Here is a 25,203-nt window from a genome sequence, read left to right on the forward strand (position 1 = left end):
GCCTTTCCCTCTTCTCCTTCCAACTTTCTTTCTCCACCTTCTTCTTTTCTTCTTTTCTTCTCTACTTCCCCTTCCCTTCTCCTTCTCCTCCTCTCTTCCCCCTTGTCTTACCCTCTCTCCTACTCTGCTTTCCCTTCCCTTCCTTCCTCCTTACTCTTCCATCTCTCTCTTTCCTTCCTACTCCCCTCCAATTCCTTCATCTCTCTCTATTGCTGTATTCATTTTCAGTTTAATATTTTCCATTGTGGAGTTCAGGCAGCCACGATCCCTTATCTTTTTAATTATTAACAATATACTGTATTTCATCTTATTATCTTTTTTCCTTCAAGTCTTTACTCAAACACTTTTCTAATCTCTTGTCTTTTTTACTTTTACCAATATATTTTTTTCTACTTCTTGCAAGTATAACATTTACATCATTTTTATCATTTCAATTTCATTCAGTTTTACATTCAATTTCAATCATTAAATATATTTCTCAAAACATTTTAACAATATATTTCCACTTATTCAAATATATATTTATAAAGCGCATCTTAATCCTTTCTCATTTTACCCAATCCAATTATTTCTTAAAATATTCTTAATTTGTCTTCTAAATGCTTAGTGACCTCTGCTGTCTAAGATCAGAGCTACACATTGTAAGATATGGGTTTAGTTGATCCTAGCATGAATCCAGCAAGCAGAAATTTACCGGCAGTCCTCGACTTACGACAATGGAGCCTTAAATTTTTGTTGCTAAGTGAGACATTTGCTAAGTGAGTTTTGCCCCGTTTTACAACTTTTCTTGCTAGAGTTGTTAAGTGAATAGGTGCAGTTTGTTAAGTTAGTAACACGGTTATTCAATGAATCTGGCTTCCACATTGACTTTGTTTTTCAGAAGGTCGCAAAAGGGGATCACATGCAACGGTCATAAATACAAGTCAATTGCCAACATCTGAATTTTGATTGCGTGATCGTGGGGAATGCTGCAATGGTCATCAGTGTGGAAAATGGTCGTAAGTCACTTTTTTCAGTGCCATTGTAACTCCGAACAGTCACCAAATGAACTGCTGTAAATCGAGGACTACTTGTCTTAGCGCAACTCGAGTGGACCCATCGCTTTGGGTGGTCTGCCATTTCCTTTGCTATCAAATAGAATTAAAATCTATCTTTATTTATTATTTATTTATTTTATTTTTTCAAACTTCTATACCGCCCTTCTCCTTTCGGACTCAGGGCGGTGAACAGCCAAGATAAAAAACATTTATACATAAAGTTAAAAATAGATTTAAAATAATTAAATGAATTTGGCCCGTAATTTAAAACTTATCAATTTAAAATCCGTATCAAATTTTAAAACCAACCATAGCTTCCAGCTTCTTCCAGCAAATGTTACACGTGTTTCATGAAATTAAACCAAGAAGCCGATTCTTGGTTGCATTCGTACTGCACAATTCTGGCCAAGTCAGAATAGAATAGAATAAACAGAGTTGGAAGGGACCTTGGAGGTCTTCTAGTCTAACCCCCTGCTGAGGTAGGGAAACCCTACACCACTTCAGACAAATGGTTGACCAACATCTTCTTAAAAACTTCCAGTGTTGGAGCATTCACAACTTCTGGAGGCAAGTTGTTCCACTGATGAATTGTTCTCGCTGTCAGGAAATTTCTCCTTAGTTCTTGGTTGTTGATCAGTTTCCACCAGTTGCTTCTTGTCCTACCCTCAGGTGCTTTGGAGAATATCCTGACTCCCTCTTCTTTGTGGCATCCCCTGAGATATTGGAATACTGCTACCATGTCTCCCCTGGTCCATCTTTTCATTAAACTAGACATACCCAGTTCCTGCAACTGTTCTTCACATGTTTTAGCCTCCAGTCCCCTAATCATCATTGTTGCTCTTCTCTGCACTCATTCTAGAGTCTCCGCATCTTTTTTTTTTTACATCATGGCGACCAAAACTGGATGCAGGATTCCAACATGACCTTAACTATGGTTTGCGTTTACTATGATTTATGAGGTTGGTCAGCACTATATGCCTTCAGAGGTAACCGTAACAGAGTGGGAAGGGACCTTGGAGGTCATCTAGTCCAACCCCCTGCAGAAATCTATATTAGAGACCTATATTAGGGATTCGAACCACCGGCCTTTCTGATCGACAAGCTCAGCATCTTAGCCACTGAGCCACCTAGGTGGTTTGGAAGACAGTGGTTTTAACATGAAGCCTCCAAATTTTCTCCAAATTTAAGATTTTAAAATAATAATAATAATAATAATAATAATAATAATAATAATAATAATAATTCATCTAAGACAGGGGTCTTCAAATTTGACAGCTTTTAAGACTTGTGGACTTCAATGCCCAGAATTCCTCCTCCGGTCACATGAGCTCAGGAATTCTGGAAGTTGAAGTCCACAAGTCTTAAAAGCTGTCAAGTTTGAAGACCCTCCATGTAAGACAGTGTTTATCAACCTTGGAAGCTTGAAGATGGGTGGACTTCAGCTGCGCTGGCTGGGGGATTCTGGGAGTTGAAGTCCACCCAACTTCAAGCTACCAAAGTTGAGAAACACTCATCTAAGATGTCTGAACGTCAATTCAGTCAACCCGAAACTACAACTCCCGAAAGCCCTCTGCCGGAAGGGAGGCCGCCATCTTTGCCTCCAGGAATCCTCGTGCCTTTGGCTGGCCGGGAGCGGAAGCGGACGAGCGCGGTGACGTCGCCGTCGTCTTCCTGCTCCTTTCTCTCGCGTCCCCTCTGCTGCTCGCTCCGCCCTCTTTTTTTTTTTCCCTCTCCCGTCGTGCTTTGCGGCGGGCAGGCGACGCCAGGAGGCCGTTAATAGCCGCTCGCGCCCGGGGCAGGCTCGCGACGGGCCTCCCTCCCTCCCTCTCTCTTCCCCCCCCTTTCCCGCCGTTTCCAAGGAGACGCGAGTCCCTTCGCCTCAGCCGCCGCCGCCGCCATTGCCGCCGCCATGTCGGCCCAGGCCCAGATGCGAGCGCTGCTCGACCAGCTGATGGGCACAGCCCGGGACGGTGAGTTTGGGCGGGCGAGGCGGGGGCCTGCAGGAAGGAAGGAATGAAGGAGAGCAAAAGCAAAGAAGGAAGGAAGGAAGGCCGCGCCCTCCGGGCCAGGCGTGGACGCTTTCGAGGCGAGGCCTGGATGAGGCGACCCGCCGCCGCCGCCTCGCCTCCTTTTCGTCGCCCTTCGCTTCGCGTTCGCCCGACGTATCCCCCGTAGCCGTCCCCCCAAGTCCCCGTCCGCCTTTGCTGGGCTTCCCTGCTTGGCCCGACGTGGTGTTTCCGCCCCTTGACAGGGACGGATCCCCCCACCCCAAATAATAACACCCCTGCCATGTTGATTTTGGGGTTCCCCTGAGGGTGAATCCCTGAAGGCATTCGGGGATAGGCTGTGTGGAGGAGGATGAGCGCCCAAGAGCTTCCCTTTTTTAAAATAATAATAATAGTAATAGTAATAATAATAATAGAAAGGCCATTTATTTTATTTATTTACTTTCGCTTCATGATTTTATATAGGATAAATATATATATATATCTATAAATTATATATATATGTATGTATATTTATTTATTAAATTTATTATATAATTTATTATATAATATGTACATTATATATGTGTGTATGTGTACATTATATATGTATGTGTACATTATATATACATATACATACACATATATACATATAGATATAGGCAAGTCTTGGCGTATTCGGGTCTTTTCCCGTGTAAGATTGAGAGTATCTTGGCAACGTTTTGACGAGGTCTCACTTGTCATCTTCAGGCTGGTGTCTTCAGCTTCATGCTTGTGCTTTTTTCTTTTCTTTTTTGCTCGCACAAACACGAAGCCGAAGACACCAGCCTGAAGATGACAAGTGAGACCTCGTCAAAACGTTGCCAAGATACTCTCAATCTTACACGGGAAAAGACCCGAATACGCCAAGACTTGCATACCTGTACCCGTGAAAATCTACGAAAACAAATATATATCTCCTGACTAGGTGGCTCAGTGGCTAAGACACTGAGCTTGTCAATCAGAAAGGTCGGCAGTTCAGCGGTTTGAATCCCAGGTCTCCTGCATGAGCAGGGGGTTGGGACTAGATGACCTCCAAGGTCCCTTCCAACTCTGTTACTGTTACCTGGCTTGGAGCCCTTGGGTTGGTTCTGCCTGGGGACAAACCCCCCCCCCCCTAAAATGCCAGCCTGGGGTTTAATCTATACCCAGCTATCTTAAATCCAAGAAATAATAATAATGATAATAATGATAATGATGATGATGATGATGATGATGATGGCTTTGGGAATAGGAAAAATAGGAAAAGCTGCCCGGGGTCACCTTATAGGAAAGATGGGTGGTATAAAAATGTAATCCGTCCACCCACCCACCCATCAATAAAGGCCCCTAGTTGCTGTAGTAGGGGAATGTCACTTGAAAGGAGGAAGGTCCCTTCTGCTTGAGTTGGTGGTATTAAGCATTTATTTATTTATTTAATTTATTAAATTTCTATACCGCCCTTCTCCTGCTGGACTCAGGGCGGTGCATAGCCTAGAATAAAAAACATCCCAATACAAAATTTAAAATTTTAAAAGAATTAAACAAGTTTTGGCCCAAAATTTAAAACCTCCCGACTAAAATCCATTTACAATTAAAAATATCTAAAGGGGGGGGGGGTTACGCCAGCCCAGCTTGGTGAAATAAAAAAGTTTTGAGGGCACGGCGAAAAGCACGTATGATGGCTTAAGCAGAGCTTCCAAATCCAGAGGTAGTCTATACGGCTAGTCCTCGACTTAACGATCACAATGGAGCGCAACATTTCCATTGCTAAGCAAGACAGTTGTTAAAATAAGGGTCTACCCTATTTTGCAAACTTTCCTGCCGTGCTCCTTAAAGTGAATCGTGAAGCAGCATGGTTGTTAAGTGAATCTGGCTTCCCCATTGACTTTGCTTGTCAGAAGGTCGCAAAAGGGGATCCCGGGACATGGCAACTGTCATAAATATGAACCAGTTGCCAAGCGTCCAAATTTTGATCATGTTACCCCTGGGATGCTGGAAGGGTCATAAGTATGAAAAAATGGTTCTGAGTTGTAAGGGCCATTGTGACTTCGAACAGTCACTAAGCAAATGGTTGTAGGCCGAGGACTGCCTGTACTTCAGAATGGTGAAATGTTGGGAGGGGGAGGAAAAATCAGGGAGAGCTGCTGATTTGGTCCTCTTCTGATGCGCTTTCCAACAGGCATTGTGGCAACAACAAAATGCCCAGAAATGGACTTTAGCCTTTGGCAAAAGTTCTTGTTTGGGTTACGCAGGCCATCTTTAGCAAAAGGAAACTAAACAGGAGAGCAAAACAAAGCCAGCTTTTGAATGGCAAACCAGTCAGGCCGGTTTGGCAAAACGGCAGCCTGGCCAGCGTAGGTAGCATTGGTCCTAGTAACATGGGTGGCAAAATGGTTTTCAGCTCAGCTCCTGGTGACAGGTGCTCAAGCAGGATAGACAAGTCCCTGACACCTGCGTCATCCCATCTTCTTGCTACCTGAGTCCGGCTACCTGCTCAAGCAGGTGGTGGGGTTCTTGATGTAACATCTGATGCCTGGAAACATCTGCTCAGTGATATAAAACATTGGTACAGATGGTATGAAGGGGACAATCAGGCTTTGGAAATAACATGGGATTTGGTGTATGCTGTACGTTTATAGGGCTTTCTGGAAAGCATTGACAGGGAATACATATTAACACCAATTTTTTTATAACTTGGACAATTGAAGCTGCCTATAAGACATAAGGCTTTACACCCCAGATACGTCGGCTGGCACTCTGCGTCATGAGTTGAAAGGCCGACTTTTCTGGTTTTACCTGGTGAGGCTTTTCTTTTGTAGACTCGCCTGTAGACGTAAGGTTTCGTGTGTAAAAAAAACACGAATGTAGGCCTGTTCTGCATGTTCTGAAACAGGGCTTTAGTATGTGCCCCGGGAAAAAAATATATATATATATATATTTCCCTTGAAAAGCTGTCCATTCCTGACAAAGTTTGTATCTGCTTCTCTGGCACCTTTGCAAAACCCTACAGATAACTTTTTGCACTTGGTTTCGTAAATGAATAAAGTGCTCGTTCTTTCTTTGTGTAATTTGAGTTGTTTTTTTTTAATTGCTTCCCATATTTTTATTTCATACAAACTGAACAATTGTGGCCCCTCTATTTTATTTATAAAGGTTCAGTGTATCTTTGCCTGCCTACATCAATCTGCAAGGGAGTTGCAGAAAAGCCTCATGTTCATCGAGCCGTGAGTCACAACCAATTTTTAAAGCTGTTATAACAAAAAAAAGTGTTTGCTGCTTTTTTTCACAAGTAATTTTAAAAGTATAGTTTAGAAAAGAAGGAAAGAGAGAGAGAAAAAAACATTTTCAGTAGACACAACCGGATGCTTGCAAATCCTGATCTATAGTCATACACAGACTAGCTTTTTAAGAACAATTGTCACATACCATTACCACTTTGCCTTTACTTTTTATGTATCATTCCCCTGACTTCCTTACTGCAGGTTTGGGCAAGAAAACTTTTCCTTTAAAACTTTTCAACAGCGGGCATAAAATTCTGCAGCTGAGGTCTTGAAGAATGCAGATGGGTATTGTATGTGTTGGAGCTCGCAGTGTGTATCAACTAATTTTTTTTTTTTTTTGCTTGTTTTAAATGGCTCCCAAATGAGGGTGGGAAAAGGGAGGCATAAGAGAATTATCACTTTTTAAAGAAAAGTCCGGTAGCCTTTAGACATTCAATGTGTGTTAATACATATGAATCATAGTATTTAATAAAAAGACACTTGATTCATAAATGGCTACCTAGTAAAACTTCTGGGTGTGATTCACGGCCTTCAGCTAGAATGGGTTTTGGTTTTCCGAACCTTTGTTTTCTCTGTAGAAAAGATCTTCCGTGGTCTGGACCCAAGATTTTGTGTGTGTTTTTTTTAATGTAAATATTGTGACTGTTGATGTAATTATGGTCAGCACCATACTTAGTGGTGCACGTGATATGAAATGCTGTGCATAATTTGATTCTCAGCTGTGAATGAAAGAAAAAAATCTATAACTTAACACTTTTATAATTTTCCGATCAGTTCTGGGGTTCGTGAATGATTTTTATCTGCATAATGAGGCGAAATAAAACGTACCGTAATTTACCGTGCTTCGTCGACATGTAACAATATTTCATATTTATAACCAAAAATGAATTTCAGGAGATGAAACCAGACAAAGGGTGAAGTTTACAGATGAACGCGTCTGCAAGAGCCACCTTCTGGACTGTTGCCCTCATGATATTTTAGCAGGGACGGTAAGTTGTCTTTCTCCTCACCGCACTCGTCTTGGTCACTGTTTTATGTCAGCATTCCTCAGCCTGCTCCCTTCGCAATATTGAATTGCCACTCCCCAGGTTTCCCAGTTGTTGTGGCTAGTGGCCATGATGGACAGAGGGACAGGTAGTCCTCGACTTACGACCACAATTGAGCCCGCTGTTGCTAAGTGGGACAGTTGAGTTTTGTCCCGTTTCTTGACACAGTTAAGTGAATACGGTTTCCCCATTGAGTTAGTTTGTCAGAAGGGTCTCAAAAAAGGGGGATCACATGACCCCAGGACACTGCAGACGTCATAAAATAAAAACCAATTGCCAAGTGTCCGAATTTTGATCACATGACCATGCAGATGCTACAACAGTCCTAAGTGTGAAAAAACAGCCATGTCACTTTTTACCCCAGGGCTGTAACCTTGAATGGTCACTAAACCTACCAAGAGCCTTGGTAGTACAGGGGTTTAAGGCACCCTGTTATTAAGCTTATTAAGACCAGCTGCCTGCAATTACTGCAGGGTTCGAATCTCGCCAAGGCTCAAGGTTGACTCAGCCTTCCATCCTTTCTAAGGTAGGTGAAATGAGGACCCAGTTTGTGGGGGCAATAAGCTGACTTTGTATAAATATACAAAAGGATGAAGGCTATTGCTGAGCACATTGTAAGCCGCCCTGAGTCTTCGGAGAAGGGCGGCATATAAATCAAATTTAAAAAAACAAAACAAAAAACCCAAACTGTTGTAAATTGAGGATTGCCTGTATAGGACTCAAGGCGATAATTTCTGGAGGGCACAAAGTTGGAAGAAGCAATTGGTTTCACACCTGGAGTATGCTCTCCACAACTGGGCCTAAATCAAAACAGGGGAAAAAAAAGAATAGATGCCGCATTGCAAGCTCTGATATCCTGAGAAATATGAACTTTTAAACATTTTCAGTGTTATTTAGCTTTCATACTTTAAAGTGCTAACTTTAAAATGTTTAAGTTACTTATTACAAAGGTAATCAAATGTGGTATGATAATATTAAAACATTTTAAAAGGCAATAAAAGTATAACGAGGCCGTCACAATTTGAGGAAATGTAAAAAAAATAACTTGCTGCTGCTCAAATCATAACATATCAAGTGAGTTGCAACCCAGAAGCGATATGCAGCCCTTTGTAATATGATGCTGTTTGTTTGGGTCACATGAAGTTTTGGGGTCATTTTCAAAAGTGGTTGTATATATCATCCAGTACTCTAATTAGATGATCTAAAATGAGAAGTATACATCCCAAAGGAACTCTTACAAAATTATTGTGTTCTATGATCCTGCATTTTACTTGCAATTACAGTCCCCTAGTTTGTGTAGGAAAAACTTTTCATCAGTATTGAGACTTCCCAATATATTTATGGCTATTATGTAGTGGAATATCCATTCTGCACGATGCCCTTTGGAATAGGAAACAAATTGAGCAGCTGATTATAATTGATTCTTTTGCTAATCACTAGTGGTCGTATCTTTTGCATGTGGTGATACGCTGGATTTTCAAATAATATTGTCTCCTATCCTTTTTTTTTTCCCCCTTCAATAGCGTATGGACCTTGGAGAGTGTACAAAGATTCATGATTTGGCCCTGAGAGCAGATTATGAGATTGCAAGTAAAGAGAAGGACCTGTTCTTTGAGCTGGATGTAAGTGCTCTCCATTTTGATAATAATAAACAGATACAAGGACGGGCAGCCGTTTTACGTACCATTATTGCAGTAGGCATAAGTGCTGTTGTCGCCTGTGCAAAACACTTAGCAGGTTCATAGCTAGGCAGCTCTGCGGCTGTAAGATTGTTACTTAATGTTACACACTTTATTGTAATGAGATGAATAAAAAAAGTAGTCATTTATGACTAAACTCTGGGGAACACAGAGCGGGATGGAGCCCATTAAATGGCTCGTGTGATATGTTGCCGCCCGGGGCGGGGTTTATTTTATTATGTTATTTTATTATTTTATTAGTTTTACTGTTTTTATATATTTTTTTATATTTTATATATATATATATATATATATGTAGGTCTTTGGTTATTCGGGTCTTCTCCCACGTAAAATTGGAAGTGTCTTGGCGACGTTTCGACGAAGTCTCATTCGTCATCTTCAGGCTGGTGTTCTTGGCTTCGTGCTTCCAGGAGCTCCTGGAAGCACGAAGCCGAGAACACCAGCCTGAAGATGACGAATGAGACTTCGTCGAAACGTCGCCAAGACACTTCCAATTTTACGTGGGAGAAGACCCGAATAACCAAAGACCTACATACAAACACCCGCGAAAACCTGAGAAAACAAATATATATATATATATATACATACATACATACATACATACATACATACATACATATATATATATATATACATATATATATATATATACATATACATATACATATACATATACATATATATATATATATATATATATATATAATATTCTTGTTGCCGTGTGCAAATCGGTGGCAATTTAAATTTCCAAATAAATAAATAAATTATGCTAGGAAGCTTCAAGGGCTTTTCTGCAGAGTAAAGATGTGCTTGTCACAGGCTCATACTTTTTGGTATAACAGAGCTCTAACAGGTTATCGTACTTTTCGGAGTATAACATGCACTTTTTCCCCCTCTCAAAGAGGGTGGAAGGTGCGTCATATACACTGAATACAGCCATTTTTGGCCTCCTGAAACTCCGCCCCATGAGTCCCGTTTTTGCCAAAACCAGGGCTGTTTTTCACAAAAACGGGACGTTTGGGAGGCCTGCAGAGTGGTCCTGGGTTTACCTCTTTGAAATCTTGGTGGGTCTTATAGTCCGAAAAATATGGTACCTTCTAGCATATGTCAGGGTAGGTATTGATAACTAGAAGTGTTTTTGTTCTGTGTGAATCGGTTTCACAGAAGAGTGGAGATTATTGATCCGGTAATTCATTCGTCTCCTAAATTCAGACTCTCCAAATACTGTACTATGATTTAAAAACTTGGTTATCTGTGTCAACTTTGGAGAGTGTCTAAATCCTTCATGATTTAAAAGCTAAATTTTTTTCCTAAGTGTATTTGCCTTTCTATTGTTGCTGTGTTCAATGAACACTTAACCGGTATTATAAAGTTGTGACAATGGTGCTGCAACATTGTTAGGTTTGGCTGTGAGGAAAAGTTTTGTAAGTAACATTTTCCGTTCTTCAGAAGAAAATCTCTTATTTCCATCTCTTTAATTATCTTTTTTTGAAGTGACAACAAGAAGTAAAGAGAAATAAGGCTCTGCATTGAAGAGAATCAATTTCAGATGGGCCTTTCATGCTGCCTTCATCCCTTGATTTTTATTACTGAAATAAGGACGTGTAAAGAATGGCTTTCTAACATTAGCACTGTCCGTTTCTATACAATCAGGCAATGGACCACTTGGAATCTTTCATTGCTGAGTGCGATAGAAGAACAGAACTGGCTAAAAAACGACTTGCAGAAACCCAAGAGGAGATCAGCGCTGAAGTGGCTGCAAAGGTATTTCTGTGGTGCAGTTGGGCTCTTGGTGAAATGGCGAGAGTCTTGAAATTCACAGTCCCTTAACTGGCTCTTGCGTAAGGCTTCTTCTGGTGGTTGTCTATACAGTTGACTGGGCAAAACCCACCTAGGTGGTCTTAGGGATCCTGTAGGTGCATGCATTGCTTCAATGGCAATCTAGGCCACTGGGTGACTAGCAATCTAGGCCAATGGGTGACTAACCCATCTATGTTACCTCAGATAACTAAGAGCTGGAAATATCACAGATGATGTAAGCATGAAGTCCCTCTTCAAGCTCCTTTGAAATTCCTTTAGAAAGATAGACTCTAGATTTAAAGGTCAATTAAAGAGCATAGCTGCATGTTCAGTATTTACATTGGGGATAACATTAGTTTATCCAAGAGATTGTGTAGAGAATTGCTTATCTGTTCTATTCATGCTTCGCATGCTAAATAAATAAACCAAACGTGTGTTTTTAAATTATATAATAATGGGTTCTTTTACTAGTTACTTTTGCCTCACGGCTTTCTCCCAGTGCTAAAATCCATTACAAAACCAAAGATGGAGTGGTTGAACCGGGAGATTAAAAATGAACGTGGTTTCTCTTAAACCTGTTTCATGCTGGAACTTTAAAAAAATAAAACTCCTTCCACGTGGGATGCATGATGCTTCCCTGAGTCCTTTCAAAGTTGCAGTTGGATCAAGCTCTTGAATGTGACAGAAGAGGAAAATTATTATTGGCCCCACTGGGGTGTGATCCTATGAATCACATTTGAGATGAATTAGTTGGATTTTTGTTCAACTTCAACTAAAAATTGGTTTGATTTGATTTTATGTCTTTGACCTACCTATTATTTTGATATGGATCCCCTGGCATAGCATTCCAGGTTTAAGAATGGCATATATCAAGTCCAGTATTGGGACTTGACTCACCGACAAGTCCCAATATTGCAGAATATACAGCTTCATGCTACATAACTAAGCTCCATTTCATGCTGAATAAACTAAATTATTAATGTATCTTAAATAGAAAGCTATGTTTAGATAGATTTTTACTCCAAAAGCATTTTATTAAAATAAATTCGATAAAAATCAAAAAAATCCAATTTAAATCAAACAAATCATCGATTTTTATCCACCCTGGTCGTTGAAGCACTTGGAGGTTTATCTGTGTCCTCGGGATCACCTGAGTGGTGCAAACGGTTCCTGTCGTCTTGGAAGTTTTTTCCTCTGGAAATCTATTCCTTGATGAGTTATTGCTTGTTTATTGCTTTATATTGAGTTTTTAATCTACGTAAGCTACCTGGCATCACTGAGAGTGAGTCACATAGATTTCCTTCAATCAAATAAATGACCCCAAACCCGTGTCCGTTCTTTAGGCAGAGAAAGTACACGAACTCAACGAAGACATTGGGAAGCTTCTGGCTAAAGCTGAGCAGTTAGGAGCTGAAGGGAATGTGGATGAATCCCAGAAGATCCTGATGGAAGTGGACAAAGTCCGTGCAAAGAAGAAAGAAGCGGAGGTTTGTTCTTTCTGAACTGAATAATGCAGATTTACTGCTTGGATTTACTGCTTTGTTTAGCTCAAGGAAGCCTAGGATATAACTGGCCAAGCAAAACGAGTTTATTATCTCTCTCGAAAAATGGAGAAGGAAATTGTAACGTTTATCTTCTTTTTGACTTAACGCTGCTTCCTAGATTAGATTAGTGTCACTAGTATTATTTGCGACGTGTTGCAATTAGATAAGGTAAGGATGAGTCGTTGGCTAAGGTGGGGAGAAGGAAGACAGAAAGGAGAGCGATGGGAGTTTTAATTTTAACCTCTTTCTGATCTTCAATAGGAGGAATACCGTAATTCTATGCCGGCATCCAGTTTCCAGCAACAGAAGCTGCGTGTTTGTGAGGTCTGTTCCGCATACCTTGGTCTCCATGACAACGACCGTCGCCTTGCTGATCATTTTGGGGGCAAATTGCATTTGGGCTTCATTCAGATCCGTGAGAAATTGGACCAGTTGCGGGTAAGGGCTGTAGTTATTCAGGGGTAAAGTACTCTTGTGTGAAAAGAGCCTTAAAATCACTGGACAGTTTTCATTTTAACAATTGGGTAGACACAATATTGGTCTAAGTCAGTGATGGCTAACCTTTTTGCCATCGCATGCCAGGGGGGGGGGGGTCGCGCGTGCCCACACCCATAATTTTATGAGCCCTGTGCATGCGCGCATGACTCCTCCCATTCCTCGCACGTGATGGCTCGGTAGGCCTGTTTTTCTTACTCACCTGGCTCCAGGGCCTCTCTAGTTGGCAAACGGGCCATTTTCGGTTTCTGGAGGACCTCCGGGGTGTGGGGAAGGCCATTTTCGCCCTCCCCAGACTCCTAGAGAGGCCCTGGAGCCAGGTGAGAGAGAAAAACGGGCCTTTCCCATCCCCCCCAGGCCCTCCGGAGGCAGGAAACAGCCTGTTTCCCTACTTCTGGTGGGCCAAGAAGACCCGAAAATCAGCTGGCCGGCATGCACATGTGTGTCTGAGCTGAGCTCGCGTGCCCACTGATATGCCTACGCGTGCCACAGGTTCGCCATCACGGATCTAGGTAAATCAGTGTTTGAGCTTTCTCCTCTTCTTTAAAACTTACAATGGGTGACTAGCCCATGTCAGACAAATCTACAAAGTTATGAGAATTTTACGCACACGCAATTAAGTTCACGGGTGTGTACCTTGATTTTTCTCCGCTAAGTAAAATTCTTAAAACTGTAATGTATGTGTGAAATGACCTCATTGATGTGAGATGTTTTATGTAGTTCCATGCTTGTCATCAAGTTAACAGGCCTGTGCGAGTCAGACCTGTTTATTAGAATTAACGAATTTGGCCCTCCTATTTCATGATTGCCTTTGTCCGTGGGATAAATCCGTAGGTTGAAACCAGAAACTTGTCATTATCAACAGGGAAGTCTTATCTATTCTTCTAAATAAACACTTCCGGTACTTCTCATTTTGAGGGGTGACTTAAGGTACTGTATATAAAACCAACACTTTGTCAGGCAATAAACCTGTGAAATCAGTGCGTGGCTGATGTTTCTGTCACTGCTTTGCCTCCAGTCTTGGACTCTGCGGGCTGAGTGTGAGAAGCATTGTGTTCTTTCCTGGTAAAGAAATTAAAGACTAATCAGGGTTACATTAACGTTGGTATCAGAATGCTAGTCTCTAGCAGAGGATTCTGATTGTCTAGTGTTGTGAGTTTTCTTGGTGCCTCAAACACTGAGGAGTGGCTCCATAGGATCATTTTCTTGATGCTTTGAGTATGTGATATTTTGGCAAATTATTCCCACATAGGTATTTTTTTTCCCTCCCACTACTTTCCTGCCTTGATAGTAATATGTTGACCTGTTTCAGATTAATCTCTGCAGCTCTCTCCTAATTTTCTTATTGGTTGTGGGGTCTGGAAGCTGCTGGTGGGAACATTGAGCATGCTTGTTGAGATTATGGGACCCAATACATCAGAAATATATCAGGACATACTGATATCCCGATGTACTGAAAAAATGATATGCAGTCAGATCACAATCTTAAATGCTTTTTATATATTTAACTACTTTTAAATAGCTGTGATTTTTCCCCCTAATCATCTGATTTTAGCTGCTGCTTTTAAGCTCAATGTGTCACAGTAATGGCCAAAATTGTGGAAACCTTTTGGGAAAAGTGTATTTTCTAAAACTAGCTAATAACACCACTTTTTTTTTAGGAGTAGTACCATAAAATTATATATCAATGGAAAGATAATTTAATCAAGAATGTAATGCAATAACTTTTAGGAAGGAATTGCTATTAGAATAACAGTTACAGTATAAAGAAGAAAAGTGAAACACGTAGAAAAATCAAGATATACAAAAATGATCACCATGTCAGTTAATACTTAGTTGGATAACCTTTAGCATGAATTACGGCCTTACAACGTCTTTCCATGGAGTGAACTAAGTCTTTGAGTTCTGCAGCTGTTACAATGTGAAACCAAGATTGAAGGATTGCTTCTATTAACTGGGTTTTATTGCTGGGTCGCTTCTGGCGAACAAGTTTCTTCAGTTGGCTCCATAGATTTTCAATCGGGTTAAGGTCTGGGCTATTCCCAGGCCATTCCAGCAGTGGAATAGGATTATCTTGAAACTCCAAAAAAAAAAGTGGTGTTATTAGCCATCAACCCTCAAAAATACACTTTTCCCCAAAAGGTTTCCACAATTTTGGCCACTCTTGTATATAGGGACATCCTAATAGGAGAGGATGATGTCACCAACTGTCTTTGAATGACTACTCCTTGCTATCTGCGGGAATCCCTTTTGATGTAGAAACCCAGTTACATTTGACAATGTTCCTTGTCTCATTCTAGAAAACCGTAGCTGAAAAACAGGAGAAGAGGAATCAAGACCGGTTGAGAAGGAGAGAAGAAAGAGAGCGAGAAGAACGTGTGGGACAACGGTGAGGCATCGCAGAGGGAGAAGCGTGGGGCTTCCTGACATAGTGGCATAAGAGGTCCTCTGCTGATCTCAAAGAAACAACACAATAGAAACTGCGCTATGTTTGGTCCCCAGGCAGCCCAGACCTATGTTGGAGCTCTTTTGCCCTCTGAAATCATTAGAATTTGGAAGTAGAAGGAAGAATGTAAAAGTTCAAACAGCTGTCCAAAGTAGAATAAAGAGGGCTGCTTGACAGAAGATGAAAAGTTTTGATTAAACAACTCTTTCCCAACTGTTTAGAATTTTCTTTATCATCCTTCGCCAAATTCATTCTCAACCTTTTCAGCATGTTACCTTCTGGTTTTTTTAAAAAAGAACACCCTCATAACTATACATTCTGTCTCCAGCTGTTTCTTTTTAAACAATGCTATTCCTTTTTTTTTTCTAGATCTGGATCAAGAAACCGAGATCGTAGAAGGTAAGAGAGCTTGGATGTGTGTTGAGTGAAGGGTACGTGTGCATGTATATACACATTGAGGTGATGGTCCTTCATTTCAGATGAGCTCCTTGATAGCTTTTGGTGGCTCTCCGCTTGTGCCTTTTCTCCAGACACAAAAGCAGGAAAGTCCCCCAATCTTTCCTAATCTTTTACTATTTCTCCCTTTTTTAGAACTCGCCTATTAAGTTGCCATTGAATTGAGCTACATTGGGTTGGCACCCTTAAGGTTCCCCTTTTATAAATTACAATGGCCTTTTGATATATAGAAGTAACGTTGAGTTGCTGAACTCTGCTTGATGATGATCTTCAGCATTCTTTAGAACAGAGATTGTCTACAGTGTTTGGGACTCCCACACACACATACACAATCTCATGTTCATGCTGAACTATATTGCTTTGTGTGACCAATTTCTTAACTATATGGGTTTTAGGATAGCAATAGTTCTCGACTAATTTGAATTGGTTTTTTTTCCCGGTCTAACCGATTTATTTATTTAATTTGTAATTTGCTGAATGCTGTAAGAGAATAAAGGGGAAAGAATAAAATCTCGATTTCTGTGAACTTAAGGTATTGAACCTTAAGGATGGCCTTTTCATCCATATCTTCATACAGTGGTACCCAAGTACTTCTTTATTGGTTCCGGGAAGGGCGATGAGTACCAAACAACAACACTTGACACTGTCAAGTTCTAGCTTTTGTGTTGAGTACCAAGCAGATGATGAATACCAGGCCAAACTTCGTGTCAAAATGCATTGAATAGCAAATTCAATGAGTTTCAAGGCAGTTGAGTACCAAGGACCATGTACTTGCTACCTTGGTACTCAAGGTACAACATTGACTTAGTTGTTTGTGTGATAAAATACAGGCAAGCACTTATTTCCTCCTCCTTAGAGGAAAACTCAGGCATAAATAATATGTGTACTGTATATGAAAAGAAACAGGTCATCCAGTCACTCTTAATAGAAAACACTTTGATGTGGCTGAACTGAATTTTTTTTTTCAATCTTCCTGCTGCAGATCGCGATCCCGAGAGCGGAGGCGCCGACGTTCCCGTTCCCTTTCCCGCGAGAAGCGAAAATCCCGTTCCAAGTCTCGGGAACGGGAGAGGCACCGGCGCCACCGCAGCCGTTCCCGAAGTCATAGTCGGGGTCACCGACGTGGATCCAGAGACAGGAGCTCCAAGCATAAGTATGGCCAGCATTTCTCAACTGCCGCTTTGCGGGAAGGCTTGTTTTGCTTGGGAGTTTAGTCAGAGGAAACACGTTAAAGCTGAAACGATATCAGGACATATTTAGAAATAGCGATGCCAGTTTCCAAGGCCCCCAGGGAATATAAATTGGGTTAAAAAGTGTGGTGGTCAAGATGCAAAGAAGCAGGGAAGGCCGAGCTCTCCTTCATGAATAGAAGTAGAAATAGAAATAGAAATAAGTAGAATATATTTCATCCATTTCAAAGACCACAAGTTCCAGCAGCCATTTTGAACTCTTGCCAGTCCTGCAAATCCTGTTTTCCCCAATATAAGGAAGACTTCCCTGCTTCTACGAACTATTTTTCGCTTCTGCTAAAAGGCATACTGCTCACTTAGGGAGTAACTGACATATTGCTATCAGGCAGGTGTTCGTTAGCATTTCTAAAAATGTTCAGAGGGGCATGAACATGTATGCACAAAAGGCCCAAACTGGCAATCTTTTACACAGAAAGTAACTACCGATTTGATAACACAGTTTAATCCAAATTAGGAACAAAAAAAGATTCTCGGATTGTTTTTAAGAGATGATGTTGGGAATGGATTTAGTTTCTATTTTGCACCTAGTTCTTCCGTTTAATGCTTACCATTCCATCCTTTATAGAAGGAAAAGTTTAAGAGAAGTGATTTATTTCCCCCGCATACAAGTTAACCACACTCCTTTGAAAATTTCATTCACTAATGATAAAGTGGATTTATAACTTCACCCATTAGAAAAGTGAGTGAAAATAGAGAGTATTTATCCCTTTTCTTTGCACAGAAAGGAGGATTGAAAACTAGGGATATTATAAAATGTGTGGGAAACGGTTAACTCATGGTTGAGATACTAAATTCATTTTTTAAATCTGTCTTAAACATGAACAATAAAGAAAAGAAGTTTGGACAATTAGGAAATGAGGAAGACCCTGTAATTACTATTACTCTAAAGAGCAGGTAAGGGAAGACTTCAGAAAACGCGAATGTACTTTAGCTCATAAAGTGCCCCCCCCCAGGGGGAAGAATTGCATGGAGAATATTTTCTGGAAAAATGGGAAATGCCGGAAACCTGGAGAGAAAATAGCAGATTGTGAAAACTCCCTGTTTCTTTTAAATAATCATCTGCTGCAATTTCTTAAAAATTCAGCATCTTCGAAAGAAACAGTATCTGGCAGGTGCAAAAGTATATATATATATATAAGAGGTGGCGCTGGATAAATAAATCATATTTAAGGACGTGGAACCATTCCCGTCCTTTTGTTGCTTTTGCAATAGAGATGTAAGTCGATTTTTGCATTCCAGAATCCCAAAAGTTTTAGTCAAGGACTGGAGTTGTTTGGCGGGAGGAAGGGACCTTTGTTTTAATTTCCCAAGTCTAAAAGACTGCTTTTCAGGTAAAGCTTTTGGGGCAAAACTTTGGGAGCAGAATGCCTTTGTTTTCAGCTTAGGTCCATAGCAGCTTCAATGTAATGAGCCACTGGAATAATTAAAAACAAGTCAGAATTCTGTATCCTGTAAGGTTATCTTCTCCTTTAGATACCTTCATATCATCATCATCTTTTAATGACCCCATAATCCCTTGCTGGGTGGACTCTGGGCAACTGAATGGAGCTGAGTGTTTACTGGCCGGATGCCCTCCCTGTCGCCAATGCGGAGTTTTATTCAGCAGATGTTTTCTCATTGTGCCCAGAGAGATAAATATCTGCCTCTATACCTAGGATCGAACTCACAGTCTCCTGATTGTGAGGCGAGAGCTCCACCTCTAGGCCACCGTACGCCATTTTAGATACCTTCATATGCTAGCTAGAAATGATGGGATTTATCCTAATTCCTTTGGAGACCCATCCTGCTGGAGAAGAGTCATTGATGGTCTTGAATTAGGATTATTGCCCTGCAGTCACAAAGTAACCATTTCCATTTGAAGTAATCCTCAATTTAACAACCATTTGAAGTTATAATGGCACTCAAAAGAGTGACTCCTCGGACTGTCACTGCCTCCCCACAATCCGGTGATCCAGATTGGTGCCCTTGGCAACCAGCAGGCATTTCCAAAGATGGCAGCATCCTGGGATCATGTGATAACGTGACTGTATCAGCCACTTTCCGACAAGCAAAGCCAGTGGGGGAAATTGGATTTGCTTAACAACCCCTGCGATTCACTTAGCAACTGCAGTGATTCGTTTAAAAACCTTGGCAGAGAAGGTTGTAATATTGGGCACGGCTCACTTAACGGCCACCTTGTTTAGCAGTGGAAATCCTGGCTGCAGCTGTTGTCGTAAGTCGAGGACTAACTGTAGCTTCATGCTTTGTGTCCTCCTCCCACCTTTTAGCAGTGGACAGATGGCATTATTCCAACCCCAATGTGATAAACAAGGGTTGCGAGAAAAGGGAGACGGCTGAAGTTCATGGAATCAATCCAGGTTTATAGACTGAAACAGTAGCAATTAGGCGGGCGTTGAAGTCGGCTGGCGCTAGCAGTTAGCCAAGTTCACATACGCTGAAGAAGGAATCTTTAACCACCTTCGGAATTCCTGACTCTTATTTTTCTTCCTGTTTTTTTTTTTTCCTTCCCTCCTCTGTTTGAGCACTAACATCATTGTTTGTGCTTTTCTCTGGGTGGCAGTATGGATTGGACTCAGAAGGAGAGGGCAAGTGACTTTAAGTGACGTAAGGGGAGAGAGGTTGGGCCATTCATAAAACTGGCTTGCCTAAGGATTCCTTGACCGAGCCAGCCTTGGAGAGCTTCTTTGGTAAGCTGGGTTTTAGGGTCAAGAGGGAAAACTTCTTTATATAGTATAGCATTGGTTCCTGTGAAGAGCCGTTGAAGAACACTGTCTGGTACATCATCTATGGAGATTCTCAGTCGTCCAGATCATAGTTCCTCAAAGTTGCCATTTTTTTGAGGAAGAAGATGTTTTCCTTCTCATCCAAAAAGCTTCATCCATTGAACGGATGAAGCTTCTTAGATGAGAAGCAAAACATCTTCCTCCTCCTCAAAAAAAAACCAGCCCAGTTGCCTTTTGAAGACAAAAAAATAAAATAAAAAGGCACCTTTGAGGCAGTGTCTGGTACAGATTGAACGGAAATGGAATTTAAAATGTGTAGCAAAGAACAAATTATATAGTATTGTTGGGTACTAACCAGAGAAGTTGAAGAACCGGTGATCATGTATAGAATATCATAAAATTCCTCCGTGTTTGATGTGATGCAGAGTAGGAGGAAAAAAATCTCCTTAGTGCTAATGTTGTCACTAAATCTTAGGATATGAGTGAATTAAAACAAGATTGAATTGTGTTCAGTTCTTCTGCAAGGCTGGCTGGTGGTCCCAGCAGTCACAGGAGCAAATTTATTAATTACCAAATCTCGCTTTGGAAAGGATTATAATGCTCCCTTCTGTTCAGATACTAAGGCTATTTTCATGCTTATCCTTATCGCCAGTTTTTTTTTTAATTCCTGGACATGAATGGTTCCTTGATAAAAGCAAAAAAAGATTTATGTCTTACTTTTCAGTGAACGTTTTAAGGAATTTGCTTTTGACTCCCGAGATAAAGAAATTGCTTTTGACTCCATCTATTACTAAAAGTTGGCGGATTAATTTCTATCCCAATAAATCAAGGCCAACATCCTCTGAATGGCATTCCTGTCTCGGAGAATGTCATCGTTTAAGAATTGATGCCCTCTTAAATCTGGATTTTGAAGCATTCTGTTGATGCACAAAAATCGACCAAATGTGGAGAAACCTGAATTATATTTGGAGAGTTCTTAGGTGATTCACCTCTATTCTTTTGTGTTGCTTGGCTATCCCTTTGGGGATGATGTGCTACATTTCAAACAAAACCAGCTTGTGAATTCTTATATCCTTTTGAGACCAACTTCCCGCCTGTCCAAACAAAAATTTGATTTTCTTCCCCCCCCCCCCTCCTCAACTAGCCAAGGTCCAGAGAGGAGAATTGACAGAGAAATCTACAGCTCCTTCTCTTAGCCACCTTTGGTGTATATTTAGATTAGAACTGCGTTGCCTTTGGCGTGAATCCTTTATGACGTCGCTCGCTTTGTACTTCAGATCCTCTAGGGATCGGTCTTCAAGAGAGAAGTCGCGGGACCGGGAGAAGAAAGAGAAGAGCTCGTCTGAACGGCGGCACGAGAGCACCAATGGCAAATCTCGCTCCAAGAGGTCGGAGGAGAGGGAAGCCGGCGAGATCTGAATCCCCTTCTTGTACTGTAAATAGTCTTGGAGAAGCATTCTACACAGCCCCAAATCTCTCATTTATATTAACGGAAGACAGCACATCCTTTTGTAGTTCTGAATTTCTATCGTTTCCGCAGCTAGCAATGACAGTTCCCTGCCATTGACCGAAACTTCTGTTTTTATTAAGCCTAAAGAAACCCAGCAGCCAGGGGTCCATCCAGATTAATACTTTTAAGCAGAACGCAGCTGCTGGGGAAGCAATCCTATCAGAAGGACTGCAATCTGCTTTTAAAGGGGGGGGGAATGTACCCTCGCCCTCTCATTTTAAAGCATCACTTGCATTTCTGTTGCAAAGTTAAGTTGATACCCGATTTGAAAGAACCTCAGAAATAGTGGTGCCTTTGGCCTCTTTTCTAAACCCCTTCATTTGGGGATTTCCACTCCTGTATTTCAAACATTCAGCCTCTCTGTAAACAAGTCAGCAGTTTAATTGACAATGCACCCTTGTTGTAATTTGAGGACAATTGCTCCCAACTGGATAGGGTTTTGGTTTTTGGGGTTATTTGTATCTCTGTAGTCCGGTGAAGTTATAACACAGCATTCTAATTTAATTGAACCTTTAACTGGATTATTTTTTTGCCCAGTGCTCTGCTCTTTGGTGTAGTTTTCTCACAGCTTGCCTATGTTTCAGCCTATTCGCTTTCTGAATTTGGTTCACGTGCCCTAAGTTGTCACTTAACAAGGAGAGCCTCATCAAAGGCCCTGTTGAGAGGTGCCCCCCCCCCCCCCGGGTCAGAAATGTGTTTGAGTGAACAAATTGTGTAGTGCTACAATTTAGGAACTGCACTTTTCTGTGATAAATTTAAGCTTTGGTTTGGAAGAAATCGGTGAGATAACGGACCATAATCAGCTATCGCTGTGCTCTGCTTGAGAGTTACAACACTTGAATTTTGACAAATGACCACTGTAAGCAGATAAGAGTTAACTGCAGTCACCCACCACCACGTCTGGTGAACTGGAGAAAACGTTTGTTCCATTTCTGTATTTCCTCCCCTTTGCTCCTGTTTTGGCTTCATCCCTCCAAAATTGCAGAGATTAACGGGATTCTCCTAATCCTAATGCACAATTTATTAGAAGTTTCTTTCCTCTTTCGCTGCCACTTTTTCTGATGCAGCAACTTCACGCATGGATCTTCTTCATGCGTACTATATCGACTGGATAAGAGGAAGCAGCAAGCGGGGCCCCACCTCTCCCAGAGCCACAGAGAGATGCAACTGGGACAGACCATTCCCGGGAATGTTTAAATCTTAAAATACACCCCTTCCCCCCCTCCACCTCGAAAGGTTGATGGGTCCAGGAAAAGAAACCGGCCAGGCAAATCACGTTAAATGTACAAAGCATTAGGAATCCACCCACCCCCAGGATTTTTATCTTCGGTATTTGAGCAGTTTGATCTGTAACGGCACTTGCCCCCTCCTGCCCTCCCCCCTCCCCATGTCTTTTGAGGAGTTTTGGTCTAAGTAACAAAGATGTAATTCAAGTGCTGTTGTCCTGCCAGTCTGATTCACATTAAAAGCTTACCTTTGTGGCTTGGCTTGGTCAGTGATCTCTTGGAGGGTGGCATCGATGTTTAAAATGCTTTGGAAAAACAAAAGCACAGAGTAAGAGAAATGTGCTGAAGCACGCTCTGGGGCCATACGAGTGTCTCTAGCCCATAAGATGCTCTCTTTGTATTTTACGCATTCCTGAATGGTGAACACTCGGTAGAAGGCTGGCTCAGTATTTCTGTTGTGTTCTATAACAAGGACCAGCCATTAAAATGGGCTATCGGTCTGCAGTACCGCCTAGAACATCTGTGTCAGAGCTGCCCATCCTTGGCGACTGTAAAACCCGTGGACTTCAACTCCCAGAATTCCCCAGCCAGCAATGCTGGCTGGCTGGGGAATTCTGGGAGTTGAAATCCACGGGTTTTACAGTCACCAAGGTTGGAAATCCCTGATCTATATAAAAGTGTTTTGAAAGTTGGAAGGAGAAAGCTACCACTTCAGCTGAAAAATGTAAAAAATTCCAGTTGTCTTGGTTCCTGCCTAAACACACAAACACACCTAACACAAGCTTTATATGCTTTTTGTTTGTTCGGAGGATGAATTAATCATTCCGCTTTGATTAGATTGGGAAGCATCGTGGCATGTTAAGTTTCCATTAAATTCTGTTTGAAGAGGAATCCTTTCGTTTGTATTGTTGCTCATCATGGGCATTGTCTAGGTCTGCTAACTCTGTGCTGGTAGCTCTTGATCTTTTGCCCCAGTAGTCATCTCATGAGTCCATACTACGTATTTACTATAAGGCTCCTGAAAATAACCAATGCTCTGAATCGATTTGGGCATATTCAGAGCAGATTGGTTCATCTTGATTTTGGTGATGCATTTTTTATTTTTATTTTTTTGGTCCAGATAAGATTGGGGCTGATTTGGATATTCCAAATAAACCAAATCAATTTTCTAAATCGTTTTCACGTGATGGGATCTGACTGATGTTTCAAAGGAGCTCAAGTTTTCATCAGCTGCTGTTACTACGCATTTGATCAATGGTTAAGGCACCAGTCCCCTCTAAAATTACCAGATAAGTTCATACGGAAATAAAAGCTGAATGCTTGCTGGCTTTTATTTTGTGTTTTAAACCACTGAGTCACTGTGATTACAAAGTTCCAGAAACAGCATAGTGTAACATTGCCTTTAAACACTGAGATAGTGTAATAAAAATTGGTGTACATGTACTTACAATAAGAATCTCTAATGTTCGTAGAGTTATGTCATCGGCTATAATCCTCTTGTTTAGTGCAAGAATCTGTATTCAACATTCCTGGCAGGATTCCTTTCTTCCTTCTCTCCCTCCTGCCCTCCCCATCTCTCTCAATTTCCTTCTTTCCTTCCTCCCTTTTCATCTCTCAATTTCCTTCCTTCCTTCCTTCCTTCCTTCCTTCCTTCCTTCCTTCCTTTTCTTCAGAGAAGGGGACTCAAGCCTTGCTTTGGAAATAGCTCATTATTCGTTTGAGCCCCACTCTTTACAGAGATGATACAAAAAATGTAGCTTTTGCTGTTGGAAAATGCTTGTATTTTTGATAACTTTATCCAGGATTGTTTTTCTTTGGCTTATATTTTCACAATTTCCCCCATAATCTGTTTGGTTGGTTGGAGCAGCAGAGAAGAGAAAATGGTATTTTATTAAAAAAAAGAAGTAAGAAGGTAGAGATGGGATTGAGAGAGTTTGTTAACATTTCTAAAGGCCTGGCAGGACTGTGTATGAACACCTTTCCTTTTTTAAAATCATATAAATTCCAGCATTGAGGATTTGCAGTTATGGAAAAGGCACAAGCTCTAGAGCTCAAAGGAGTTTATAATCTTTTAAGCTCAACTTTTTACATTTGGCTACTGTGCATTTTATTCATATTCTGGCCAACTCTGTATAGCAAATAGCAGATGTTCTATCACTAGTGCCTGTAAGGGAAGACAAATCTGGTCTAGAATTGATTCTGTTTCTTCTTAACAGCCTGACTGATGGAGTAGTCGGAGGTGGGCTTTCAACCTTTCAGCTGAATTTTGGTTCGTGTGTTACCTATTCTCTGCTATGTAACCAATTCCCTGACAAGTCTGAAGAGTGATTAAAAACCTTGTTGGGACTGCCATGATGATTTCTCCATTCATGCTACCGCTGCTTTGTTGGATCTTAATTCACACTTGTAGGACTGCTTGGGCCCAGGACAGGACAAGTCAGGAGAGGAAATGGGTCTCCTACAGTAGTGGCCAAACTTGTGGAAACTTTTTGGGGAAAGTGTATTTTCTAAAACTAGCTAATAACACCACTTTTTTTTTTGGAGTAGTACCGTAAAATTATTTTACGGAAAGATAATTTAATCAAGAATGTAATGCAATAACTTTTAGGAAGGATTTGCTATTAGAATAGCAGTTACAGTATAAAGAACAGTGAAACATGTAGAAAAAACGAGATACACAAAA

The 25,203-nt window shown here is 41.1% G+C and overlaps 1 protein-coding gene across 5 annotated transcripts; it reads left to right on the forward strand.

The window, feature by feature from the left end:
* Positions 1-2,639: 2,639 nt before the first annotated feature.
* On the forward strand, positions 2,640-24,872 carry LUC7L (LUC7 like). Of its 5 annotated transcripts, XR_015729849.1 has the most exons (12): positions 2,666-3,007; positions 7,219-7,313; positions 8,894-8,992; positions 10,724-10,834; positions 12,214-12,357; positions 12,676-12,852; positions 15,210-15,298; positions 15,725-15,754; positions 16,794-16,964; positions 17,892-17,955; positions 19,622-19,748; positions 21,062-24,872. XR_015729849.1 is itself a non-coding variant. In XM_034420460.3 (11 exons), the coding sequence occupies exons 1-10, from the start codon at positions 2,947-2,949 to the stop codon at positions 17,917-17,919; spliced, it is 1,005 nt and encodes a 334-aa protein (XP_034276351.1). In that variant the 5' UTR covers positions 2,666-2,946; the 3' UTR covers positions 17,920-17,955; positions 21,062-24,872. The 5 variants fall into 5 exon arrangements, 3 of the variants coding, with proteins under 3 accessions (XP_034276350.1, XP_034276351.1, XP_034276353.1); XR_004591994.3 differs by lacking the exon at positions 17,892-17,955 and having other exon boundaries at positions 21,062-23,973; XM_034420460.3 differs by lacking the exon at positions 19,622-19,748.
* The last annotated feature ends 331 nt before the right edge of the window (positions 24,873-25,203 follow it).

This window comes from Pantherophis guttatus, chromosome 14 (genome assembly GCF_059756535.1).
Source record: "Pantherophis guttatus breed Tessera chromosome 14, ASM5975653v1, whole genome shotgun sequence".
Classification (NCBI taxonomy): Eukaryota; Metazoa; Chordata; class Lepidosauria; order Squamata; family Colubridae; genus Pantherophis; species Pantherophis guttatus.